This window comes from Mauremys mutica, chromosome 3 (assembly GCF_020497125.1).
Source record: "Mauremys mutica isolate MM-2020 ecotype Southern chromosome 3, ASM2049712v1, whole genome shotgun sequence".
Taxonomy (NCBI): Eukaryota; Metazoa; Chordata; order Testudines; family Geoemydidae; genus Mauremys; species Mauremys mutica.
The window spans coordinates 142,320,861-142,346,186 of NC_059074.1; the positions used below are offsets into that span (position 1 = coordinate 142,320,861).

Genomic DNA, 25,326 nt, shown 5'->3' on the forward strand with positions numbered 1-25,326 from the left:
TGATTTACATGCTGGAGGCTGAGAAATCAAGACAGGAGTGGTTGCTTTCACAGTGAAGCAGTGTAAAAGGCACCCCAGTTTGGAGAATTGAGGGGACGTAGTTGTCCACCAGTCCAGACTGGGTAATGTCACATCCACTATGCAGATTTTCATATACAACACATCTGCAATGAATTATGTAACAAGCAAGGAGATGCCAGGAGGCAATCAAGTTATATACTTAGTGCCAACAACACAGGATTACTCCAGTAGCTCTCTATCTTAGCACACAATCTATCAGCAACCATGAATGGTCTCTGAAGAATTCTATCACAACAGTATTTCACCAGTGAGGAAATCCCATTACAGACTTGTTTGCCACCAACACTAAATCTTGTGCCCCAGGGAGTCATGCATCTGGGATCCTTGCAGAACAGGATATCTTTTTCATACCATGGGATCAGGGTTTCATGTATGCATTTCCACAGATTCCTCTGATAGCCAGGGTGATGTGGCATATCAGGTGGGATGCAGCCACACTGATCATCCTGATTGTTCCTTATTAGCGGAGACAGTTCTGGTTAACATGATCTCAGAATGTCTACTCAGCTTTGGAAGGCACTTCTAGACAGTCTAGACATAATAGCATAGAAACAAGAAAAATACAGTCCAAGCGTATAATAGCATAGAACCAAATAATTCATCTAGACCTGAGATTTCTGCATCTGATACCACGCAACCAGTCAACATCCAGGGTATGACTGTTCACTATTGCTTCAAAACATTCGACTACAGGGCAGAAAGCTCTCCATGAGGAGAATATACCGTATATACTCATTAAAAGCTGTTTTTTTGGGTTTTTTTTGTTTTGTAAAAAAGAGAAGCATCAGAGAAGGGGGTAGGCTTATGAACGAGTATAGAGAGGGAGAGGTGGGACACAGCCCCTCCCCACAACAGAGGGAACAAGGAGAGGCAGCAGAGACAGATGGGAAAAGGTGGGGCCCCAGCTTCCAAAGCAGCTGCAGCTCGGGGGCTGGCAGGCTGCAGTCGTGCTGCTCAGTCCTCTCCCCCCCAGAGTAGGCTGTGGCCACCCGGCCCAGCCCGCCAGAGCATGCTGTGGCCATGCCACCCAGCCCAGTCCGCTGGAACATGTTGCAGCCATGCTGCCTGGTCTGGCCCGCTGGAGCAGGCTGCGGCTGAGCTGCCCAGCCTGCTGGAGCAGCTCCAGCCAGGTCAGAGATGCCCTCCCCAGATAAGATGGGATGGGGAGAATGTTGGGGGGGTCCCTGGCTAAGGGTGGGGTCATGTGGGGGGTGGTCACAGGTTACTCCCCTGACTCCCAGCTTCTCCCCCGCCCCCCCTAAAAAAAAATTTCCCCACCAGTTGCTGTCCCAGCCTGTCAGGGTAAGTAGCTGGTGCACCAGGACACTGTTTACTTAAGTTTATCTCCATGCCTGCGGATGCTCAAGGTAAACAAACCATCTCAGCCCACCAGCGGTTTATCCTGATGGCCTGGGAGCCAAAGTTTGCTGACCCCTGAATTACAGAGTCGGCTTATGAACAGGTTATAAACATTTTCCATTTTTACTTATCCATCTTGGGGGGGTTGGCTTATAAACAAACTGGCTTATGATCGAGTATATACAGTATTCTTCTAAATGGAAAAGATTTTCAGTTTGGGCAGCCTATCATATCTATGGCCCATTGAAGACCCCTATACCTAAAATTATTGATTACATTTAGGCTTGGCAGAATTTTATATTTATATATTTATAATTTCAGTGGATAATATAAATTTTTATCAATTTTAAATTTTCACAGTTTTGCAAAATTATGGGTTTTAAGTGCTTTTTTTCTGTGTTTATCAGTTGAAATTTTCACAGTTGCAGGAAGTTTGGAGTGGAGGGCTAAGACAATGAAGGATGGTTTAGCTAGCAAGTTGAGAGAATATTTTCTTCATTTGGGTTAGTTCATTCAAAGTTGAGAAATTGATTAAGAATTGAAAAAGTAAGAGAGCTTTTTTTCCCTCTCTCTTCCAGTCTATGAATTAATAACTAATTGGAAAGGGATGAGATCTGCTAATTCCAATAACCTGAAAGGCATGGGACCAGATTTTCAAGGCAAGCTAGGCACCTAACCTGCTTAGGGAAATCCTACTAGGCACCGATCTACATCGTTAGGCACCTAAAGACCTTTGGAAGTGTGGCCCATGATGACCAGAAACAATTGATCACTTTACTAATGACAGTTAATTCCTTTGTTTTAATAAATCAATTTTAAATTAAAAACATACTTAAACTTTTTTCTTATAGTTTTAACTAAAAGCAATTACACTTCTCTTCAGGCAAAATGCTTCTGAAATAAATGTAATCAAACTTTACTAATTCTGGGTCACTGAGAACGAAAATGATGCTTAAAATTGTTGATTAGCTCTAGTTTTCAACATATGCTATTGGGTCAGTATATACGACCCTTGACTTGGGAATAGCGGAGGATAAGTGAGTTATAAAGGAAGGGATCTCAATTTAAACCAGAAATGACTAAAATACATCTTTGACTGGATCTATGAATAAATCTATGACTGGGTTTGGACAGTACTTGCGTTTTAGGCAAAAAAATGAATGATGCAATCTGAAGCTGGTATTGCGTCATACATGATATGAATTGCATCATGTTATTCCTAGAAGTAATGGATGATGCAATCATAACGAAGCTTACATCACTGCTGAACAAATTGCCCTATATCAGCTCTAGAAATCATACAGTGTCGTGCTCTCTTATTTGTCAGTGTTTGATTTTGCAAAGGGACACATTTCTGTTTAGCCAAAGTGAGCAGAGATGCCTCGTACTTGTGTGAACAATGCAGATAACTTCTGCTATGTTTGTGGTGAAGTGACTTTTGCATCACAAAAGCGCAGTTGGTCATGCAGTCCATATGAAGGAAACCTATGACAACATGAAACAACTTTTGAGGTGCATAAACTATGACCAACATCAGTGGCAGCTTTGTGGCGATTTGAAGGTTGTTGCTCTCTTGCTTGGTCTGCAGACTGGATACACAAAGTACTGCTGTTTTCTCTGCGAATGGGATAGTCGTGCAAGAGATTCCCACTACATCAAGAAAGATTGGCCACTCCGACAGTCATTGGCGCCTGGGAGGAAAAGTGTTCAGCATCCACCACTTGTTGAATCAAGGACGATTTTGTTACCACTCTTACACATCAAGCTGGGTCTGATGAAGAACTTTGTCAAGGCCATTGACAAAACACAAGCAACTTTCAAGTACCTCCGTGGAAAATTTCCAAGGTTAAGTGAAGCTAAGATAAAGGAAGGTGTCTTTGTTGGTCCTCAGATTCGTGAACTTCTTCGAGATGATGCATTTGACCATGCACTGCATGGCAAGGAAAAGACGGCATGGAAAGCCTTCCAGTTAGTGGCAATAAATTTTCTCAGAAACAACAAGGCAGACAACTACAGGTTGTTGGTGGAAAACCTCCTCAAGGCATACAAAAGCCTTGGTTGCAACATGTCACTAAAGATACATTTTTTGCACTCTCATCTAGATTTTTATTCCACTGAACTGCGGAGCAGTGAGCGACGAGCACGGCGAGCGATTTCACCAGGACATTGCAACAATGGAGAAACGCTATCAGGGCAAATGGAGCCCATCAATGCTTGCAGACTATTGCTGGACAGTGACAAGAGATGCTCCATCTAATGAATACAAGAGACAAGCCAAGAAGCGCCGAGTAGACACTGAATAGGACTAAACTATGTACATAATAGTTTTTTGCCTTTTGTTTCATAATAAATTTTAGTTAGATAACCCTTTTGCTGATTTTTAAAGTGTTACATAAACAGGACAGGTGAAATATTATCATGTAAAGCAACCATAAACACATGAAAAGACAGAGGTTTACAATTTATGATTAAAACTCTATCTACACCATATACATAGACACAAAATGTAAAAACTTAAATATCTTAGAAACAGTAGCCAATCAGTTGTTTTGTCATATTTGACTTCAGCACATCAAAATACATAATAAATATCACGTTATCTCTGAAGCAGACGACTTCTCAAAAATTGTAGACCAGTGTTATAAATGCTGTTTTTGTATATTTTAAAATGAATTTGAATTCTAATTTCCATTCAGATGCTGCTTGACACACACATCAAGAATAAAACATTTTCTAGTAAATAAGATGTTAGTCACCATTTTCTAATGTAATAAAAATGTAAAAATTAAGAATCTGAATAAATGTATGTGAAGCTGTATAATTCCTTAAATATATAGTGTGTCCTCCATGCTAGCATAAAGATATTTGGTTGCATATCAATGTTTTACTGGTTTAGAAAAATAACTAAACCACAAACGCAAACAAGAATAAACTCAGTGATTTAAACCAAGATTTCCTAGGTGCTGATTTAAATCATGTTTAAAACCACTTGTATAAATTACTTTGACTTAAATCAGCCCACTGTGCTGAGCAGGGTAGAAAAGATTATAAGGAAAAAAATTGGAGAAGGGTTGACAAGAACTCAGTGATATTGCTGCTTGCTCCTTTGATGATAGTGGCATCTCCCTAACCTAACTCATTATTATCCATGATGTTGCTTCTTTGATGAGGAATATGAAGACGGTCAACATTTACCAGAAAGCAGTGTATATTCAGTTGATTACAAAGGAGCTACAGTAGTTCCTAGGAATAAAAATAAGAAGGGAACATAAAAATGCTTCGAACAAGAAGAAAACTAATTTTCCTTTTTCTTTTTGTTTAAAAAGGGGACAATACATCTATTCCGCAAATCACAAAGAACAATAGCTAGCAAGTTAACACAGGAATTTAGGTTGGTAGCAGCTGATCGAAGGGTAAGTTAATTTTTAAAATGGATTACAAATGTAATTTAATTGTGATTATGCCTAAATGATTAGTATGTTGTTAACTATCCAGATAAATATATTTTTATCCTTTCCTAGGTATGCTTTCAAAAGTAGTTAAGTAGACATTTTAACTTAAAATATAAGTTGAAGTAATCACAGAACTTGAAAAATGGTCGAAAATATATCTGAAGAATGGTAGGAGAACAATTTAAGAATTAGTGAAGTACATATTGTTTTATAGATGGCCTAAATAGTAGTAATCTGCTTTACTCCACTATTAGCTGCACCTGCATTGTTTTCCACTGAGTTTATCGTAAATTTAATTACTTTCTAATTTATGTGGTGTCCATTCCCATTGATTCTGAGTGCCTCACATTTAATTTTAAATCAAATATATGATGATCATAAAGTCTTATGGAACAGATAAAACATACTTGGCAGTTAAAGGCTCTATCCAACTCCCATTTCTTTAAGGTAGAACTGAATTAGGACCTCTGTCCTGAAAAAAAAGTAGTCACAAAATCTGTATATCCGCTGTTTACTTTGATGAATGATTATAACGAAAAATCATGTGATATTTGATTTGTCATGAAACAGAATTAAACACTCTTGGTGAGTGAAATTTTGCAAGGCTGCTTTGAATTGTTTAATTAAAATAGGGGCTAAATCCTGGATTTCTTACCCAGACAAAATTTCCAGTGTAGTGGGGGAAAGGAGTTTTGCATCTGTGACGTGTGCTGGATTTGACTCCTACTACTTTATTTATTTATTTTATTTTAAAAAAGCTTAACATTTAGTGTCTGTTCTCCCCTGTCTCTCTGTCCCATTAATGGTCAATGAGAATGGTTTTCCCCCACCCCACTGCTATCCATATCAGCAGTACTCAGTTTACAAGTAAAAATGCTCTTACTGACTGCCAGACCTGCAAACTCAGCCTGGGATCTGAGAATCAAGCTGGATTGTTTCTTATGCATCATCACTAGGAGTAAACGTTCTGCAGGCTAAATTAGGTCCATATTTACACCTGTGCAGCCCTACTGTCTTCAGTTTCAGCCCCAAGTGACACTAGTGCAGCCCATTGGCTACAAAGGAGATGCACAGGTGAAAAGGAACTTCTTAAACAATGTACATGAAGGAATAGCTTCCAGCTCTCTCTTAGCTCTGTTGTTTCTCCACAATTAATAGGAGTAAAGCTATAATATATATTTTATCACTAAGTAAACAGGTGTGTACTTTACACATCTGCAAGTAAAAAGGTGGCATTTTTACGTAGTTAATTTTCAGAGTAGAATTGTATTTTAAGGCTGACATTCTGTGATGCATGTACCATGATGCTGTTGAAAGTGAGTTGTCAGGTTGCCCATAAAGTTGCAAAGCAAGGTGAGGATGTTTCATAGATTATTTCAAAATAAACCTTTTTTGGGGGGAAATCACTACATGTGTAATGAAGTATTGCAGATTTTTTTAATCAAGCCAGGCATATTTTATCATATTTTGTCTTTTAAGCCAAATGGTTACTCATGTAATTACTCTTATTAACAGTCCTGGAAGATCTTGCTGTTTGGTGCAATTAATTTAATATGCACCGGTTTCCTGCTTATGTGGTGCAGCTCTACTAACAGTATAGGTATGTTCTGTTCTTGTATCTAAATAATTATCTGTTGCTGAGTTTTAATTTATTGCAATACCAGCATAATAAACAAGCAGGGCCCTGAGAATAATGGAATTAGACGACTGTGCAACTGGCCTCATAGTTTATCCATTTTCAAGCTACTGCATAATCCGTTTAGGAGAACACCCTTTCTGCAAGGCTTAGGAACTGCACGTGGCCAATGAATTCTTCAAGGTCCTCACTGTTCCCACAACTGCTTCTGATGCTGCGTTCTCTGCCAGTCCTTCTCTCAGAGTTTCCTTTACGCAGAGGTTAGAATCTTAGCACTAGTTCTTCAAACCTTTACTCAAGTCAATAGTCCGATTGACTTCAATGGAGACCCTCCCATCCAATTGTGATGTAGTGGCAGTGGCGTCTCCTAAATCCATGAGTATTCTGCCCTGTATTCCCCAGCCAGCCCTACAATGTGTGTCCTGGTTTTGCATATAATACACAAGACGTTCCCACGTATCTGCAAAGCAGATACAGTGCCTATATTTTCACTGTGTGTTGCAGTTCTAATCTTATTTCAGTTTGAAAAAAAATCAAAACATTGCTCTAGTTCCTATTTTAGCTAAACCAGTTCACCCATCCCTTTATTGTAATACATACACAGGCACTGTTACTGTTGGGATGGAAACCTTAACTGAGAATTTCCTGATTTTTTCCATGTTTAAATTCCCAACCTTAACTATTCGTGATTGGATGCTCATCAATGACTAAATACTTCAATATTTTACATGGTTTCACAGAACTAGTCTTGTGTTAAGCAACTTGTTTTTAAATGAAATATTGGAGTAGTTAGTACATATGTATTACAGACAGAAAAATACAAAAAACATTTTAAGACGTACATTTTCATACTCTGAGATAACTTATGTTTTCAGCAAAGAGAATTTGTGCAGATAGAAAAAGATAATAGCTGTGTCAGAGAGACATTGAGGGACACAATTTTTTAAGGCAAAATCACATATAGCATTCTTCATTGCTTATAATGTAAAGTGTATTAAGTGTTTAAAATGTTGTTTTCACAGCTTTAACTGCCTATACTTACCTGACCATCTTTAATCTTTTCAGGTACGTTTTTTTAAAAATCTGATCCTACAAATTATCAATACTTGTAAGAATGTTCTTTTTACTAAATTTGAAATAAGGTAAAAATATCATGGATAAATATTATGTTCCAACTACAGAGTCATTCATGACTTCTCATAAATACATGCAAGAGCTGACTAGTTGGTTTAACGATGTTTTAGATTAAGTGTATATAAGATTGTGTGACAAATAGTACATAAACTTAGAAGAAAACAGTGACTAATATCACAGCTCTGATAAGAACAATTAAAAAATGTCAACTATATTTAGATTTCTGTACACAGCTGCCTGACATTGTTATAACAAAGTAAACTGAAAACAAAATCCACACTGTGTGCCAAACTAGTATCCCTTTAATTGGTTGACTCAGAAAATTTTACCACCACCAGTTCCACAAGTATCATTTGTAAAATTTGTTTTAGCTTTAGGGTGGGGGAAGTGGTTTTTAGTTTTACTTCTGTTTTAAGGGCCAGATGCTACAAACACATTGACTTCAACAAGACTGCTAGTGTTTGTAAAATTAAGCATGTGTAAGCATTGTAGACTCTTGACCATATTTACTGATTTCTGATCTCTATTCCTGAAGAATGGGTGTTAAATCTGTAGTTCATCTTCTCACTAGGTATAATTCATATCAATTCAGTTCATTAAAAGAAAAGCTGATCACTCTTAAAAAATATATATTTATTGGTGATGACCTAAGATTACTAAAAGTTGAAGTCTGCTGGAAAATGTCTTTGAGAGACTAACAATGTCTTGTATCGTCCTGAACAAACCTTATGGAAATAAGATAAACTTTATTGAATTAGGATTAATACTTTTGGGGTACATTGTGTATGGGCTATTGTGGCATTGTATTACTCCTGGGGGAGTTCTGTGCCAAAAATGTAAAAATTCTGTGCACAATATTTTAAAATTCTGCATATTTTATTGGGCAAAATAACCCAATATAATCATGTCAGTTTCAATTATTTTGGTAATTTATTTCAAAATACCTGTCAGCAAGTATGTCTGGAAGATTCTCCGAGGAGTAGAGAGTTAAAGAAACCCTTACAACAACCCAGTTCCTGTTTCTCTGTTATGGTTTTGTCGGGTGCTTCCATCTGGGTGTGTCACATGTGCCAGCTGGGAATATCTTGGGGGGAAAACTCTTTACCACCAGACTTTTAGTAGATTCTTGTTTATTTGCCCTGCCTCCTTAGGATTACTATATTTTAAGTTCCCAAATAGAGGACACTTCCGGGAGGGGGATACAGTTTGGGGGTGCTGGAGGGGGCATTTGTGGGGTGCTAGAGGGGTCTGTGTGTAGGGCGAAGGAGTATTTGGGGGAGTGTCAGAGGAGGGGATTTGGGGGATGCTGGAGGGAGCTGCATGGAGCTCCTCCCCCCCAGCCCAGATGCCTGCATCACCTCCACCTGAGCCCAGCTGCAGGCTACGTTCTATGCAGCTTCGTTACTGTCCCACCAGGCAGAGACTATCCATACCTGCTGATAGGGAGTGGGTGCATAATTTAAAGTTTCATCCATCCCCGGAACAGCTCGTGACATGCATCCCTCTGCCCCCTCCCTCCCCGAGCAGACCCCCTTTGACCCTCCGTCTCCCCTCCTGGAAAGCAGCGGCCCCTCCCTGCAGCTCCTAGCTGTTGTTCCTGCCTTTTTCCATGGGGCACAGCTTGCCATCTCTGGAAGCTGCTGTGCAAGGAGGCCTGGCTACACCATGTGACTGAGCAGGGCCAGCAAACCCGGGAACCGTAGCCCGCCCACACCTCTTGCGCAGGCTCACTGCAAGTTGGGGAGCTAGGCTCCTCTGGGTCCGGCGCCCCTAGTGGAGACCAGCAGCTATGCAGCACCAAATTTTGCAAGGAAAAAATTAAATTCTGCTTATAACATTAATTCTGCACAAATATTGCATTATGCAGTGGCACAGAATTTCCTCAGGAGTAATTGTATGTAGTACCTTCTTTAGTAGGGTGGGAGAATGCTAATGTACTTCCTTCTTTATGTTTCTTTAATGGTTTTCTCTGTAATGCTTTTTACCTTAAGAATGAAATAGGCTTGCATAGAAAGAACTGTGTGATACTTATAACTTTAGCAATTATATCTGCTCAACATCTCTGAAGAGAAAGCAAGCAGGTATTGTTAGGCAATCTTTCTGTGCTGGGAATAACCCATTGAATAACTGTGCAGCCTGGAAATACCCTGGTCAGAAGGGAGAGAGATGCTGGTCTACACCCAAGGGAGGTGATGGCTAGGGGAGCTGGAACTCTGAGGGTAGGTGCCCTTGCTGGACCACTGTGGTGAAAAATACAGATGCAGTTGCCCTGAAATGCGACAGTTTCATTTAAGGAATTTGGAATTAGTACATAAATCACCCAGAATCTTTGAAGTGAGCAAGGCTATGAACTTTGGTAGAATAATTTAGTTGTACTTCTCTTGTAATTTGAGGTAAATAGAAAAAAGAAAGCTTTGTGTACTGTTTTCTTATGAGACTGCAGTAGAAGGTTTAATTTTTTTATTTAGCTTTTTGTGAAGTAGCATAATTACAAGCTTATGCCCTTCCATTAATGTAGATACTGTTTTGTATCAGACAGCATACAGTATTGAAATTTTTACCATAGTTATATTTTTTTTCCACTTTCGAACAGACAAAAAACCACAAACTACAAACCTTTTGCTAATATGAAGAAAACATTTGAACAAATGTGCATGACATTTGTTGGTGCTGCCATCTAAAAGATTCAGAAAAGGGCAACAAAAATGATTAGAACAGCTTCCGTATGAGGAGAGACTAATAGGACTGGGAGTTTTCAGATTGGAAAAGAGGCGACAAAGGGGGGATATGATAGAGGTTTATAAAATCATGAGTGGTATAGAGAAAGTAAATAAGGAAGTGTTATTTACTCCTCCTCATAATACAAGAACAAAGGGCCACCAAAGGAAATTAATAGCAGATTTGAAACACAAGAAAGTATTTTTTCACGCAACGCACTGTCAACCTATGGAACTTCTTGCCAGAGGGTGTTGTGAAGGTCAGTACTATAATGGGGTTCAAAAGGGAGCTAGATAGATTCATGGAAGATAGGTCCATCAATGACTATTAGACAGGATGGGCAGGAATGGTGTCCCTAGTCTCTCTTTGCCAGAACCTGGGATTGGGTGACAGGGGATGGATCACTTGATGATAACCTGTCTGTTCATTCCCTTTGTGGCACCTGCCATTGGCCACTGTCAGAGGACAGGATACTGGGCTTGATGGACCTTTGCTCTGACCCAGTATGGCTGTTTTTATGTTCTTAAAAGGATTGGCTTCTTCTGGACTCTGGAACAGGTTAGACTGTGCCTCCTCACTATTTTTATAGAGTGACAAGAGTGTACTAACTTTCTTCATTCAAAATTAAACTTTTCTAAGTTAGTGTACTGTTGATCTAACTTCCAGTTCTCAAACCATGCACTTTTGGATATTGAACACCTTTACAGACTTTTTAGCAATGAGCCATTGAGTGCCATGAGAGTCATTGGACATGATTGGCCCCAGTAAATCAAACTGAAACGGATTGTTTTTCCATTAGTAGCAGTAACTACTGTCCATCATACGGTTGGTCTTAGACTCAAGAGAATCGGTAATACCAATGCTTGAGTCATGAGGAAGACAGGCCATTGAAATTATGCCACCATCTTTGGCCTTACAGCCTAGAGGCTTTAAATTATTTCCATTTAACAAAATGTTAAGATTTTTTTAACTTCACCCTATTTAAAAGCATGTAACTTTATTAGAAAGGAATACAAGTAAAGCAAATGGATTAAAGGAGAAACCTCAGGGCAGCAAAAGAACAATGGAAAACCTTTGCTTATCAACTTCTATTTGCATGTTTCTCTGTTGCCCTCTAGTTTATCTTCAAAAGAATTTTTAGGGCACAAAGAGACTAAACTTTAGCTTCTTTTTCTTATAGGAACTTCAGTGGAAAAATATATTGCATTTGGAGTTGATAACCTTATTGTAGTCTGAATGATGCTGGGTATTGGGAAAGGTTGATGGTGCCCCTTGTAAGTACAGTACACCCTTTGATCTTTTATGTCACGAGGTTATCGCTGATATAAGGGATTGTATTGACTACAACTCCATTATAACTCATTAGCTCTCCTCATAAAACATACACCAGTGGTCTGGTCCACAGTCCAAATGCAAACAGAACTTCCACTAAATTCTAGGAAATCCTCGCTAGCCAAAAGATTGCCGGACTGGGTCCAAAGAGTAATTGAAGTCTTACGGAAACGTTCAGATTAAGAGTGTATTCTGAAAGTTAATATCTATTTAATCTACAAACTATTTAGTTTGTAATAGTTGATTATCCTAATATCAGCCTCCTCCTTTTTTTATTTTAGTTTGATAACATGTCTAATAAGCTACTGGGTAATGATGAAGAAGCCCAGCCCAGCCTATTCATTTGGGTAAGCACTAATAATTAAGGCCCTACTTAACTTGTGATATTGCAGAACTTGCGGATTCTGCAGTATTAGGCTTCCACTGCAATTTAGACAGCAGGAGCCCTGCTGTGCGCAGGGCTGACAGTGGGAGCCCTGACTGTCCCAGAGCTGAGAGCGGGAGCGCAGGTCCCTGCTCTCAGCCCCAGACTTCTGCTTTGACCCCTGGGTGGCTGTTGACAGCTGGAGCCCTCCGCTATGACCCCTGGGCAGCTGCTGACAGTAGAAGATTGTGGAAAAGTAATAATGGACTTTATTTTTGTGGCAACTCAAGCCACAATTTTTTGATAATCCCGCAATTCAAATAGGGCCTTACTAATAATAGAGTATTAATTATTTAATGTGCCATGAAAAATACGTGCAAGTATATTAGCTGGGTTTCTAGAAAGTTCCCATTTATAAAAATCTGTATGTGCGTATGCCTGCTAAAGTGTCTTCATAATCAGTGAGAATTTTTGACTCCATTCCCATTAACTTATTGCACTGTATTTGTTCAATAATATATAGTTTGCCCATTGTTGTGGTACATAGGCACATTGATTGTCAAATAAACATCTATAGTATCTCATAAATCAAGGAGACACAGGTATTGAGAATCTAAAGAAAAAAGTCCTAGGATAGGGATGGAGAGAGAGGTAAATTGCTTAATTCTATGGTGAGGGTTATAGTGAGAATGTCCTCTGGCTCTCCAATCAGTTAACTATCCATGTTATATGGATTGTTGGCCTAAAGGAACTTGAAAATAATTATTCCTCCCTAAAACTTCAGATTCATTTCCATCTGCCCCACTGGAAAGAGTTAGAATGGAAGGTCTCCTGCTTGCTCCCCACAGACCAAAATGAAAACCCTATTAATATATTGTCCAGTGTTCTTAACTTATTTCTCAAATTTCAGGTTTGAGAGATTTGAAGTACTAGCAGTATTTGCTTCCACAGTTCTGGCACAACTTGGAGCTCTTTTCATACTAAAAGAAAGGTAGGAATGTGTACTGTTTCCATTATGATTTACATCTGACATTCTAACATGAGAAGGTACTCCACTCCAGCTTGAGTAAAGCTCATACATTTTTAAAGTACACCTCTACCACGATATAACACAACCCGATATAACACGAATAGGAATATAACGCGGTAAAGCAGTGCTCTGGTGGGGCGGGGCTGTGCACTCTTGTGGATCAAAGCAAGTTCGGTATAACGCGTTTTCACCTATAACACGGTAAGATTTTTTGGCTCCCGAGGACAGCGTTATATCAGGGTAGAAGTGTATAGTACAAGAAGGATAGTCATTAGGAAAAGCTCCAGATTTCTTAGACAGAATCATTTGACAGCAAGAGGTAATGTTATACAATATTAGCTTATGTTGCTGATTTGTACTGTTTACGTGGACTATAGGAAAATTGTAAATGTGATTAAAGGAAAAACTTAAATGGTCCTACTAATTGCATATTCCAGGTACTCTATTAAGGACTTAATAAGCAAGTCAGTACATTTTACCATATAGTTTGATCACTGAGATTAATGAAGCAATGCTGAAAATACATACGGTAATTTTGTGCAATTATTTAACGTCAATATTTTCAAGTGTTTATCTGTTAAGTAGCACCATATTTATGATCTAAAGCACTTTTATAATAGAAGTTGTAGTTTAATTTATGGGTTTGTCTATTTTTTTTATTTTAAGCTCCTATTTTATCAATCCATCCAAATTTGCTCCATATTGATACTTGGCCTACAAACAGTTAGTTCCAGGTACAAAATTTATTTTAGTCTATTCTTTGCAGTTTATTTTTGATTAATAAATTAAGCACATCAGAGAGAAATAATAGTTTATTAGTTTCAGGTGCTTAGCTTTAAAACTTTTTTTTTTTTAGAAGCCATAAATTATGATTTTTTACATCTGTAAATTGCCTCTAGTGCATGCACACCAACTGTTTTTTTTTCTTTTAAATGCCTACTGCTGTATTAACGACCTAACAGTGCCATTGATCTTGTGAATCATTGGCACCATGCCATGGATTGATCTTTGATAAAGAGGCAGTGTCAGAGCCATGTAAGGTCTCCAGATGTAACATTGAATTTGCTTGCCTTTCTAAGTGTACATGTTGAGAGCGTCTTCAGAATGGCAGCAAAGCACCTTACAAAATCATCCCCTCTTTATATGGGTATGGTATTTCCAGTTCAGGTTTAGTTTCTTTCTACTCAAACATGTTTTAAAATAGTGTCACCTTTTCATTCATTTGATGTGGAAGAGGGACCCTTTAATGGTCTTTTTGGCAGGATTAGATTTTTAGACTACTCTTAATAGCCGGATGCCCAGCATAGCCTTGAGTTTCTCCTGTGATGGCAATTGCACCTCATTCGAGACAGTATGCTCTCTTGCCTTACTTGTATATTACTGTTTTCTAATACTTATCCCAGATTTTCTCTGCTACAGTTGAAGATTAATTCTTTGTTACTGCTCATTGACTGAGGAGAATAACTGATCTATGTCCTCATTATAACATCCTTTTTATTTAGAGGGTTACTCTATCTATCCTTGTTTGTCCTTTCTCTAATGGTAAATTATACCCTGTTTCAGTTTGGTGCCAAGCATATTGGAATAATTACTTCATGTGTTGTCATTAAAATGACATATTTATCCATACATCTCAATATAGCGTTTGCCATTTTTGCACCGTTGTTGAAGGATTTAATTTGGCATCCTGTATCCCACTCATTACATTTATTTGTGGGTTTAGGTGCCCGCAACTGAAAATCTTTCCTTTATATAGTTAGTTTTTAAAATATAATTTAATAAACACAACTAAAATTGACAATTTATTTCTTGTAGTACAGAACGGTTTCTGGAACAACCTGAGATACACACGTAAGATTGGATTTTTATATATGAAATTATAATTTTTGTCAGTTTACTTCTGTTTCTAATTCTTTGTCTAGTACAAAGTAAGAGCGACTTGGCTTATCTAGTATTGAACTGTTTTCAGTACGTTGATATTTCTGTGTTCCAAACTGCATGCAAGCCATGTGGTAATAACTTTTCAATCTATGGTGTGCAATTACAAGTTAGTCTACATGAGCCCATAAATAGTCAGATAGTTGAAGAGCAGTTACATACTTGTTCCCTGTAGCTTAGTGCTTGTATTAATTATTTTTAGGGCTGTCGATTAACTCAAAGATTAATCGTGATTAATCACAGTTTTAATTGCACTGTTAAACAATAGAATACCAATTGACATTTATTAAATATTTTTGGATGTTTTTCTATGTTTTCAAATATATTGATTTTAAATTACAACACAACACAGTATAAACTTCTCACTTTATATTATTTTTTATTACAAATAATTGCACTGTAAAAATTATAAACAAAAGTGTATTTTTCAGTTCACCTCATACAAGTACTGTAATACAGTCTTTTTTATCATGAAAGTGCTATTTATAAATGTAGATTTTTTTTGTTACATAACTGCACTCAAAAACAAAACAATGCAAAACTTTAGAGCCTACCAGTCCGCTCAGTCCTACTTTTTGTTCAGCCAATCGCTAAGACAGACATGTTTGTGTACATTTATGGGAGATAATGCTGCGCACTTCTTATTTACAATGTCACCAGAAAGTGAGAACAGGCGTTCACATGGGACTTTTGTAGCTGACATTGCAAGGTATTCACATGCCAGATATGCTAAACATTCGTATGCCCCTTTATGCTTCGGCCACCATTCCAGAGGACATGCTTCCATGCTGATGACATTCGTTTAAAAAAAATGCATTAATTAAATTTATGGCTGAAGTCCTTGGGCAAGAATTGTATGTCTCCGGCTCTGTTTTACCCGCATTCTGCTGTATATTTCATGTTATAATAGTCTCGCATGATGACTCAGCATGTGTTGTTCATTTTAAGAACACTTTCGCTGCAGATTTGACAAAACGCAAAGAAGGTACCAATGTGAGATTTCTAAAGATAGGTACAGCACTCGACCCAAGGTTTAAGAATCCAAAGTGCCTTCCAAAATCTGAGAGGGATGAGGTGTGGAATATGCTTTCAGAAGTCTTAAAAGAGCAACACTCCAATGCAGAAACTACAGAACCCTAACCACCAAAAAAGAAAATCAGCCTTCTGCTGGTGGCATCTGACTCAGATGATGAAAATGAACATGTCAGTTCGCACTGCTTTGGATTGTTATTGAACATAACCTGTCATCAGCATGGATACATGTCCTCTGGAATGATGGATGAAACATGAAAGGACATATGAATCTTTAGCGCATCTGGCATGTAAATATCTTGCAACACCGGCTGCAACAGTGCCATGCGAACACCTGTTCTCACTTTCAGGTGACATTGTGAGCAAGAAGCAAGCGGCATTATCTCTTGCAAATGTAAACAAACTTGTTTGTCTGAGCGATTGGCTGAACAAGAAATAGGGCTAAGTGTAGGCTCTAAAGTTTTACATTAGATTATTTTTGAATGCAGTTATTTTTGTAATTTCAACTGTCATGATAAAGAGATTGCACTACAGTACTTGTATTATTAGTTGACTTGAAAAATACTGTTTCTTTTGTTTTTTACAGTGCAAATATTTGTAATCAAACATAAAGTGAGCACTGTACACTTTGTATTTTGTGTTGTAATTGAAATCAATATATTTGAAAATGTAGAAAACATCAAAAAATATTTTTAAAAAATTGTATTCTATTGTTTAAAAGTGCCATTAATCGCAATTAATTTTTTTAATTGCCTGATTAGTTTTTTAGATCACTTGACAGCCCTAATTATTTGTATATTTTTATTTATTAAAATTTCTCTTTTGAGGTTGTAAAGTTAATTGAAAATTGAATTAAGACTGATCTTACCACAAATAACATTCATCTGTATTGTGTATTTTAAAATGATTGCTGTTGGTTATTAAATAGTCAACTGGAATTTATCATAATGGAGAATGTTCGGAAGTGTTTCATTAATGGCAGTTTAACTTTGTAACATCACAGGTGGATACTGTGAAAAATGAAGATTAATCTATTTTTCCTCTCTTTAGGGGACGATTGTTGGTTGGTACTTTCGTGGCTCTTTTTTTCAACTTGTTTACAATGCTTTCCATTCGGAATAAGCCTTTTGCTTATGTGTCTGAAGGTATGTGTTGAATGAACTGTGACAAGATTCAAGGAAAGGCAATGAATATTAACTGTTTTCTTCCAAATATATTTTTTGTTAGATAAGAAACACAATTGCCATGTAAGTCATTTCTAAATAGTTCAGTACATCTAATTAAAAGGTTTTGAATTAGAGGCAGTCTCCTCATTTGTCATGTACTAAATCCATAGGGGGGACAGAGAGTAGTACACCACCATCAATATGGTAAATTGAGTGTAATTTCAGATGTAGCTACTACTTTGAAGTATTTAAAACAAACGTAAGAAGCACTTCTTCACACAACTCTGTCAACCGGTGGAACAACAAGTTCCACAGGGGATGTTGTGAAGGCTAAAAGTATAACTGGGTTCAAAAAAGAATTAGATAAATTCATGGAGGATAGGTCCATCAAAGGCTATTAGCCAAGATGGTTAGGGATGCAATCCCATGGTCTAGGTGTCCCTAAACCTCTGATTGCCAGAATCTGGGACTGGACACTAGATAATTGTCCTATTCTGTTTTTTCCCTCTGAAGCATCTGGCATTGGCAACTGTCAGAAGACAGGATACTGAGCTAGATGAAACATTGATCTGTCCGAGTGTGGCCATTCTTATGTTAAGATACAGATTCGTTTCTTCTACTGTTTTAGCTCCTTTATTCAACCAGTAAAATTTTAGTGTGGGCAATCTTACAATGATACAGACAGACTTGTACAAATATTTAAAGTTTTGTTAATAAAAAACACCTTCTTTATACAGCTTACTCCTTGGAGTTTTTATTCTTTGTATTGTAAAATCACAATCATTCTCACTAGTTGAGCATTATGGAAATTTGCAAATTGAGTGAATGCATAACTCTTTTAAAAGGCTGTTGCATCAGAAAATATATTTGTTTTGGTTAGTGTAGTTTTAATTACTTATAGTATTTTATATGTAACCCACTAATGTGGAAAAGCAGAGTGAATTGAGCAGGGAGTCAGGAACTCCTAAATTCTAACCCTGACTTCCAGGTTGAAGCTCAACCATTCTGTCACATTTTTCACATCAGTAAAATGGGGGTAATATTTACTTTATAAGGGCTTTGTGAGGATTAATTAATTGTAGTGCTCCGCTTCATAAATGTAGAGAGTTGTATCAGTGCTTATTACTATTTGTAATTTTGTGTTGTAGTATATTTTGAAAATAAATTCTTAATCTAAGACTCATTACAGCTATCTTCTTAGAGAAGGGATGAGGTCTACGTTTTTCAGGCAAATTAATTGAGTTTTGTAGACTAGCTTCAAAGTGAGAATTAGCCAAGTTCTACATTACCATCATGATTTGCTTTTGACTAGATCCCTCACAAGGAGCTAGAAAGGAAAATAATTAACTGTGTGATAAAAAACAGAAACCTGTGATGAATTTAAACAAAAATTTAAAAATGTATGTGATAGGAAAGAGTCATAGTAAATGGTTCTTAGTTATAACAAAGACAGATGGAGTATTCCTAGGGTCTCTGTGAGGATGTAGAGGAAGCTGTAAACAAGGAGATGGTGAAATGTGCCGATAACAATTATTTAGGCTAGAGAAAACTAATGAGGGTTGTGGAAAAACTCGAGAGACTTAGTCAAATGGTGTTGGGTATCAAGGTGGAAGATGATTAACTGGGATCAACTTTCTAAATTTCTCTTGTGTAACTGTGCACTGCCCCCCACTCACACACACTAGGGTTGCCAATTTTGGTTGGTTGTATTCATGGAGATTTAATAACATGATATAATTTTTAATTAAAGATCAATCTTTAATTCTTGGAGACTCCAGGTCAGTCCTGGAGGTTGCAACCCTAGGGTAAGGGGGGATTGAGGTAAAAAGTTTGGGGGCTACTGTTTTAGGGTATAACCCTGTCATCTGAGTAGGGATCAGAAAGGAATTTTGGCCACCAAATTTGAGTACTGCTGAATTGATTAGATACCCTGTGTGAGGCCTTCAGTATATATTGCATGTTGGCCACTGTTGGAGGCAGTATATAGGCACTGATCTGATCCACTATACTAATTCATATGTGCCTGTATGCATACAACAAATGTTACTGTCTGAGCCTCAATTAGAAAGGTGTATTGATTTTATTTTATTTTGCAATGTGTTTAGGAGAGCTGGATTAAATGACTAAAAGGTGGTGGGTTTTTTCCCCACATCTAATTCACGTGCTGTGTTCTAGGGTGAATAATGCTGCACCTGCCTGTATTTACAAAAAATTCCTTTCAACATAGTCACAGGGCCAGACTTTGCTCCCTTTTCTCATGTTGGTGAGCAGCTACTTGCCTGAATAGTCCCACTGATGTCAATAGGGGTGTGTGTGTGTGTGTGTTGAAGGGGAGGGTTTACAAGTAGTGTGCTCCCATAGAGAGCTCAAGTTTGTATGCAGTTAGAAGTTAACAAAGGCAATATTTTCTATAAAAATAAACAGTGAAATCTGCACTTGAAATTAATCCAATTCAGATGTTGCATGGCAAAAGGTTTCTAACCAACCACAGGCAAGAAAATGTTCTCCTTTCAGAAGTGATATTTGAAACTCTGATCATTGTGATCTAATGTTAAGATGGATTATTCACTCATATTTTACTACTTCCTTACATTATTGTTTAAAAACACACCTTAAGATGAATTGTTGTCCTGATTATAATTGGTGCCTTTATGTTTTTGTGAAGCTGCTAGTACGAGTTGGCTTCAGGAGCATGTTGCAGATCTTAGCAGAAGGTAAGGCTTCATGATATTTTTTTTCATAATAGCTAATACTTAAGTCAATATTAGTCATTCTTATGTCATACCAAGTTATTTTTAACTGCATCACATAGTATAGGGCACTCGGACCAGAGACTGAGACATGAGCTTGGTATTGAAAAGTTTCTGCTCTTTCTCTTGCTCAGCAAATCTGAGTAACATTCGTCAAATGAGTGAAGATAATTCTGTCTCCAGCAAGGCCAGTCTAAATTGCATTTCCTAGCAGCCATTAGGGATACTTCATTTAAACATAAGAATTTTATGGGGACGTCTCACCTAGTCCAGCAGGAAGATAGAGGTCGCCAAAAAGACCAGGCATAGAGACAGGTGCACATTGGTTCTCTCTCAGGTTTTTTCCTTTTATTTTCTTTGTGTCCCAAGCATCACAGATTTTTTTTTTTTCCCCCATTGGCTGCAGAGCCACAACAAGATCTCTCTTCCAGGAACTGAAACATTGTCATGTTTTTGGCTGTTAACCCTTTTAGTATATTTGGACACTGAATGCAAATAATACATAATTTGCAAATAGCCTTTGCCAGATATTTAAAATATTTATATTTTGAGCCTTACACATCCCTGTGTGTATTGTATACTGTCAGCAGTACAAATACTTTATTTTTAGATAGAACTTTTTACTGTAAGTATGTTAAACCATATTGCATAACACTTTGGACATGCTGCAAAACCTACTTGTTCCCTAAAGCATATCAGGAGTGGGGTGGGCAATATGATATAAGGTGTAGTAGAAGGAGCGAAAAAAGCACAAGTTACTGTAATCATAAAGAGCTTGATCCTTCAATGAGCTAAACAGATCCTGCAGTATGCTTAAGCACATCCTGAACCTGAGTGCATAGTACCTTATTGGACCAAGCCCTTAATCAGGGGCAGCTCTAGACATTTCGCCGCCCCAAGCAGATGAGACAAGATGAAAGGGACTCTGTGTAGCAAGAAGCAGGACTGTGAAGGTCACAGCTCAATGTGTGCACATGGCAAAGAGTCAGTAGTTTCTAAGTTGCATAAATCAAAAGTTACAAATGTAAAGAAAAATAATGGTACCACTGTACAAGGGCTTTGGAAGAGCAACCCTAAGACTACTGTGTAGAGAATTGGGGGGAGTTAATGTCTACAAGATTTAGATAGAGAAGACAATGAGGTTGATTTATTGTATGGCAACCCAGTATTATGGGGAACAGCATAGAAAGCTGTTTTTAAAAAAGACTGGAAAATGTGATTTTTTTTCAGATATTTAAAGGGGCTTCCAGAACAAGGGTCTAGGAGACACAGTCAGATCTGTTAACAAGAAGGGCATAACACTTGATCGCAGTTTAAATTTGTGGAAATGTTTTCTAAAAGACTGATTACTCTAGTGTACTTTACTGTAATTTTGTCTTCTGTTTTTCCTTGTAAGATTAGAAATCTTTATTTAAAACTGGGAAAGAGTTTAAATATAATTAAGATGCAAAAGATAGGGATGTTCCATGCACAAAGCACTTGATTTTAAATTATGAGTAAGGGGAGGAGACATAAATGGTTCTAGGCCTGAAAATAATTAATCTTTGTAGTTCACAAAGAGGATCATTTAACTTCCAGCAGCAATAAAAAGGCTTTTAACCCAGTCAGTAGCAACATCCTGCCTGCATGATCCTCGAAGTGGTCTATTGTATGTTGGAGTAGCAGGTGTAGTTTTCCAGCACTTACAACAACAACTAGCTGACAATTACTTTTTTCTGTTTTGTTGCAGTCTATGTGGAATCATTCCAGGGTTGAGCAGTATCTTCCTTCCACGAATGAATCCTTTTGTCTTGATTGATCTTGCTGGTGCTTTTGCTCTTTGCATTACGTATATGTTAATTGAAATTAAGTACGTATAATTATTTAAATAAAATAAGTATTTTAGGGTATAATTCATGGGAAATCTCCTTTTAGGCTTGCAAGCACTGATCATGTGATAAGAAGCTGAAATTTCACATGTGACATGAACCATAATCATTGAAACACATTTGTTTTTTAAAAGGTTGTGTGTTTCAGATACATATGCTTAGTGAATTTTTGCATGTTCTCTCTATATATCTATACAATGGTGGCCATTTAAAAGAAAAGGCATTTAATATTACCCTTTTTGTTTCAGCAATTATTTTGCTGTAGATACAGCCTCTGCAATAGCTATTGCTTTGATGACTTTTGGTACCATGTATCCTATGAGTGTCTACAGTGGAAAAGTACTACTTCAGGTGAGACAGTGTCAGAAAATGTTTTAATTTTAATTTTACCTTTTTAAAAATGTACATGTTTAATGATATCTACCATTAAACATGTAAATGAAAAATGTTCACAAGAAAGAAATGATACATGATTAAACTCTGAAGAAATTTCTAACGTGAGACAACTGTGTATCATGGAATTATAGCAATCACAGATGCAACCTATAGTTTTGATTGAGTTGTTGCTTTGTTGTTACATATACTATCAGCATTGTGAGTTTAGTAAACTACCCGCTCAAGTAATACATTTAAAGGACTATACTACTATAAATTATAAAGGCAGTGGACAGTACATCATAATAAAGTTAATATAGCTTTAAGATTAGGACCAAATTAGCATCTGTTTGTCTTTATTGTAACGTTCTTTTGATTATTTTCAGACAACCCCACCGCATGTGATTGGTCAACTAGATAAACTTATTAGAGAGGTAAGGTAGCGTATAACATGTTTCATGAGGTGCACGCAAAGAAGTTCAATACAAAGGCTAAACATGCATAGTGAGAACCTACAGGTCCGTCAAGTGTGCATCACACAGAAGATAAATCTGACTGCAAATGAAAATTCTACACTTGCACTGTGTGTGTGTGTGTGTGTGTGTGTGTGTGTGTGTGTTTAAAAGAAATACAAAGCTTACAATCTAAATTAGTACGGTTGATATGTCTTATAGAAATGTTCAAGTTCTTAAATTGGTACAGATCTTTAAAATATATTCAATCTTTGATAAATTATCACTGAAAGGGTTTGCAGCAATTTGTTTTAAGAAGGTATAGAAGAGGGAGTTCCTTTTATATTTTAACAAATAGAGGAGTTGTAAGCATTTGTGAAAGATCCTGGGGGTTGGAAAAAACAGGTCTTGCTATATGAAGAAATTACACATTTTCAGATACTCGGAATACATTGGATATAAATATATCTAGGAGTTTAGTGGCATCTTCTTCAATAAAGTCCCTTATGAAAATTTAGTTGAAGGGAGAGTCCACAATGCAAAATGAAATATTGACAATATCATCTACAGCTCAGCTATCTAAACCAATCTACATTTCTAAAAGACTGGAAACATTTTCTTTAATGATGATTTACCACATATTTGTGTTTTTAAATTAGGTTTCCACTTTGGATGGTGTTTTGGAGGTTCGAAATGAGCATTTCTGGACATTGGGCTTTGGTACTTTGGTATGTTTTGTGCCATATTGTCTTGTTCTTTAAAAAGGGAACATTATCTTTAATCTCTAAGCTAAATAATTACTAAATAAATGAGAGCTCTCATTATTTTAAATGGAATTTAGAAATTCAGATGCCATAAAATATAGTTTTCCCCCTTCCTGTTAAATAAAGCTTGAGTGGATATTTTTTACACTAATTGCAGCACTTTTCTGAAAACTTAGTGAGGCTTGGAATCCCCTCTCCCACCCTGAACAAGGTGCAATTTTTGGTTATATACTGAGGTATCATGTCACAGATCCACCATAATAATCTTTTGCTAAAGAAGTGCACATCACAATTCAGAGTGGTATCATAAATTTAAAACTACTTTATATCTAGAAAGAGAACAATACCACTAGCAGCAAATTCATATGTTTCTCAGCTATGCGCTCTTCTTACTGTAGGCTAGATTATAGATTGGTTCTTGTATGATTTTTTAAATTCTTTTTAAAGTGCTCCCTCCATGAAATTTTTGCTTTGAACCATGCGTTGATAACCAGTTTTCAGACTTGTGAGAGGAAGTTAGAGTTGAATCTTCTTTGTGTAGTAATCATTGACTTATACAGCAACTTTGGAGTAAAGCTACCATTTTGGATCCTTAAAAATTCTTCCAAATGTCATCAATGATTAGTGCCAAATCAGTTGATATGGGATTCTCCTGTGGCTTTATCTTATGGGAAGTTAATAGGAATTGTGTCTGAGGAAGAAAAAGCTGAGCTACGAGAAGTGAAAAGGAAAATATGGTCTCTTCAACTTACCCATATGTGCTCTAGCAACCTAAAACAGAACTAGAATTCCTGTACTACAGAGGAGCACCTAATAAACTCCATATTTTCCATTTAGGATCTTATTAAAAATTTCTAACAGCTGTTTTTTCTTCTGTGATATAAAATGGACACACAAAGGAAACTATTACTGAAACTAAAGCGGGGGATCAGGTACTCAATGACAGCCAGGAATTAAGAGGCCTTTAAAACCTTTCTCTCCTTTTTATTCTTCTTAGCATGTCATCCCCTGAAAACATAGGAGCTTCTTCGCCAAAGTTAACTTACCCAAATTTTCTGATAAGGAATGGGAGGCTCTGGAGTCACGTATTCTGTTATCTGAAATACCAGATGTTACTGAATTACTGAAGTCATGCACTGGGAATACATTGGACTCAGTGGATTCTCCACAAATTTTTACAAAACCTTTGCACCTCAGCTTGTCTGTTTTGTACTTGGCACCTTCCAATCTGCACTGGAAATTGGAGTGATGCCCAAGATCTGCCTACACTCTTGCTAGTTAGTGCTACCAGAAAGAAAACCAGCCATTAACTGCATTTGCTGTAGGTCAAATTCTTTGTTAGATATGGATGCAAAAGACAAATGAGGGACAGAACTTTGTTTCCCATGCTGTCTGCAGTACTAGTTCAAGTAATGGGAGAGGGAAATATTAGTAAGGATCAGGCAGGCGCACACCACACACAGATTATATCCAGTAGTGTAATCACTTCAGACACAGAACTCTGAGTCTGTGTACTGTTAGTGGCAATGCTTCTGTTCTTACCTTACCTTCAAGCTCACCTGGTACAGGTGTCGTCTCTTGCATTCAGCAGCAGCACATGACATACTTTCCTCAACTTGGAGTTTGTTTTAATGCTCTTCTTCTCTCCATCTGCTCCTGTCATGTTACAGCTTCTGCCCTCACTTCACTGTTGACTATAAACAATATTTAACACCAAGTGCATAATGTTTAAATAATCTAAATTTCCCAGATATGAATCTCAGCCTATCACCATTCCCAGTGTTTTGTCCTCATGGAAATTTTGTCCTCATCATGGAATTACTTAAGTGTGGCTCTGATGTGCCACAGTAGTCTCCACGTTTGTGCTGAATAAGA

The 25,326-nt window shown here is 37.3% G+C and overlaps 1 protein-coding gene across 6 annotated transcripts in view; it reads left to right on the top strand.

The window, feature by feature from the left end:
- Positions 1 to 25,326, top strand: part of SLC30A6 (solute carrier family 30 member 6) — a 34,009-nt gene that overhangs the window by 7,320 nt on the left and 1,363 nt on the right. For 3 of the 6 annotated variants that reach the window (XM_045010590.1, XM_045010592.1, XM_045010591.1), the window contains exons 2-13: positions 4,767 to 4,853; positions 6,408 to 6,492; positions 7,551 to 7,593; positions 11,994 to 12,059; positions 12,987 to 13,067; positions 14,922 to 14,957; positions 17,127 to 17,221; positions 19,908 to 19,956; positions 21,722 to 21,841; positions 22,109 to 22,211; positions 22,622 to 22,669; positions 23,347 to 23,415. In XM_045010590.1, coding sequence (XP_044866525.1) covers positions 4,767 to 4,853; positions 6,408 to 6,492; positions 7,551 to 7,593; positions 11,994 to 12,059; positions 12,987 to 13,067; positions 14,922 to 14,957; positions 17,127 to 17,221; positions 19,908 to 19,956; positions 21,722 to 21,841; positions 22,109 to 22,211; positions 22,622 to 22,669; positions 23,347 to 23,415 — 882 coding nt within the window. Of the gene's footprint in view, positions 1 to 4,766; positions 4,854 to 6,407; positions 6,493 to 7,550; positions 7,594 to 9,797; positions 9,882 to 11,571; positions 11,655 to 11,993; positions 12,060 to 12,986; positions 13,068 to 13,772; positions 13,841 to 14,921; positions 14,958 to 17,126; positions 17,222 to 19,907; positions 19,957 to 21,721; positions 21,842 to 22,108; positions 22,212 to 22,621; positions 22,670 to 23,346; positions 23,416 to 25,326 lie in introns of those variants that run through there. The other 3 variants (XM_045010594.1, XM_045010593.1, XM_045010595.1) reach the window with 3 other exon arrangements.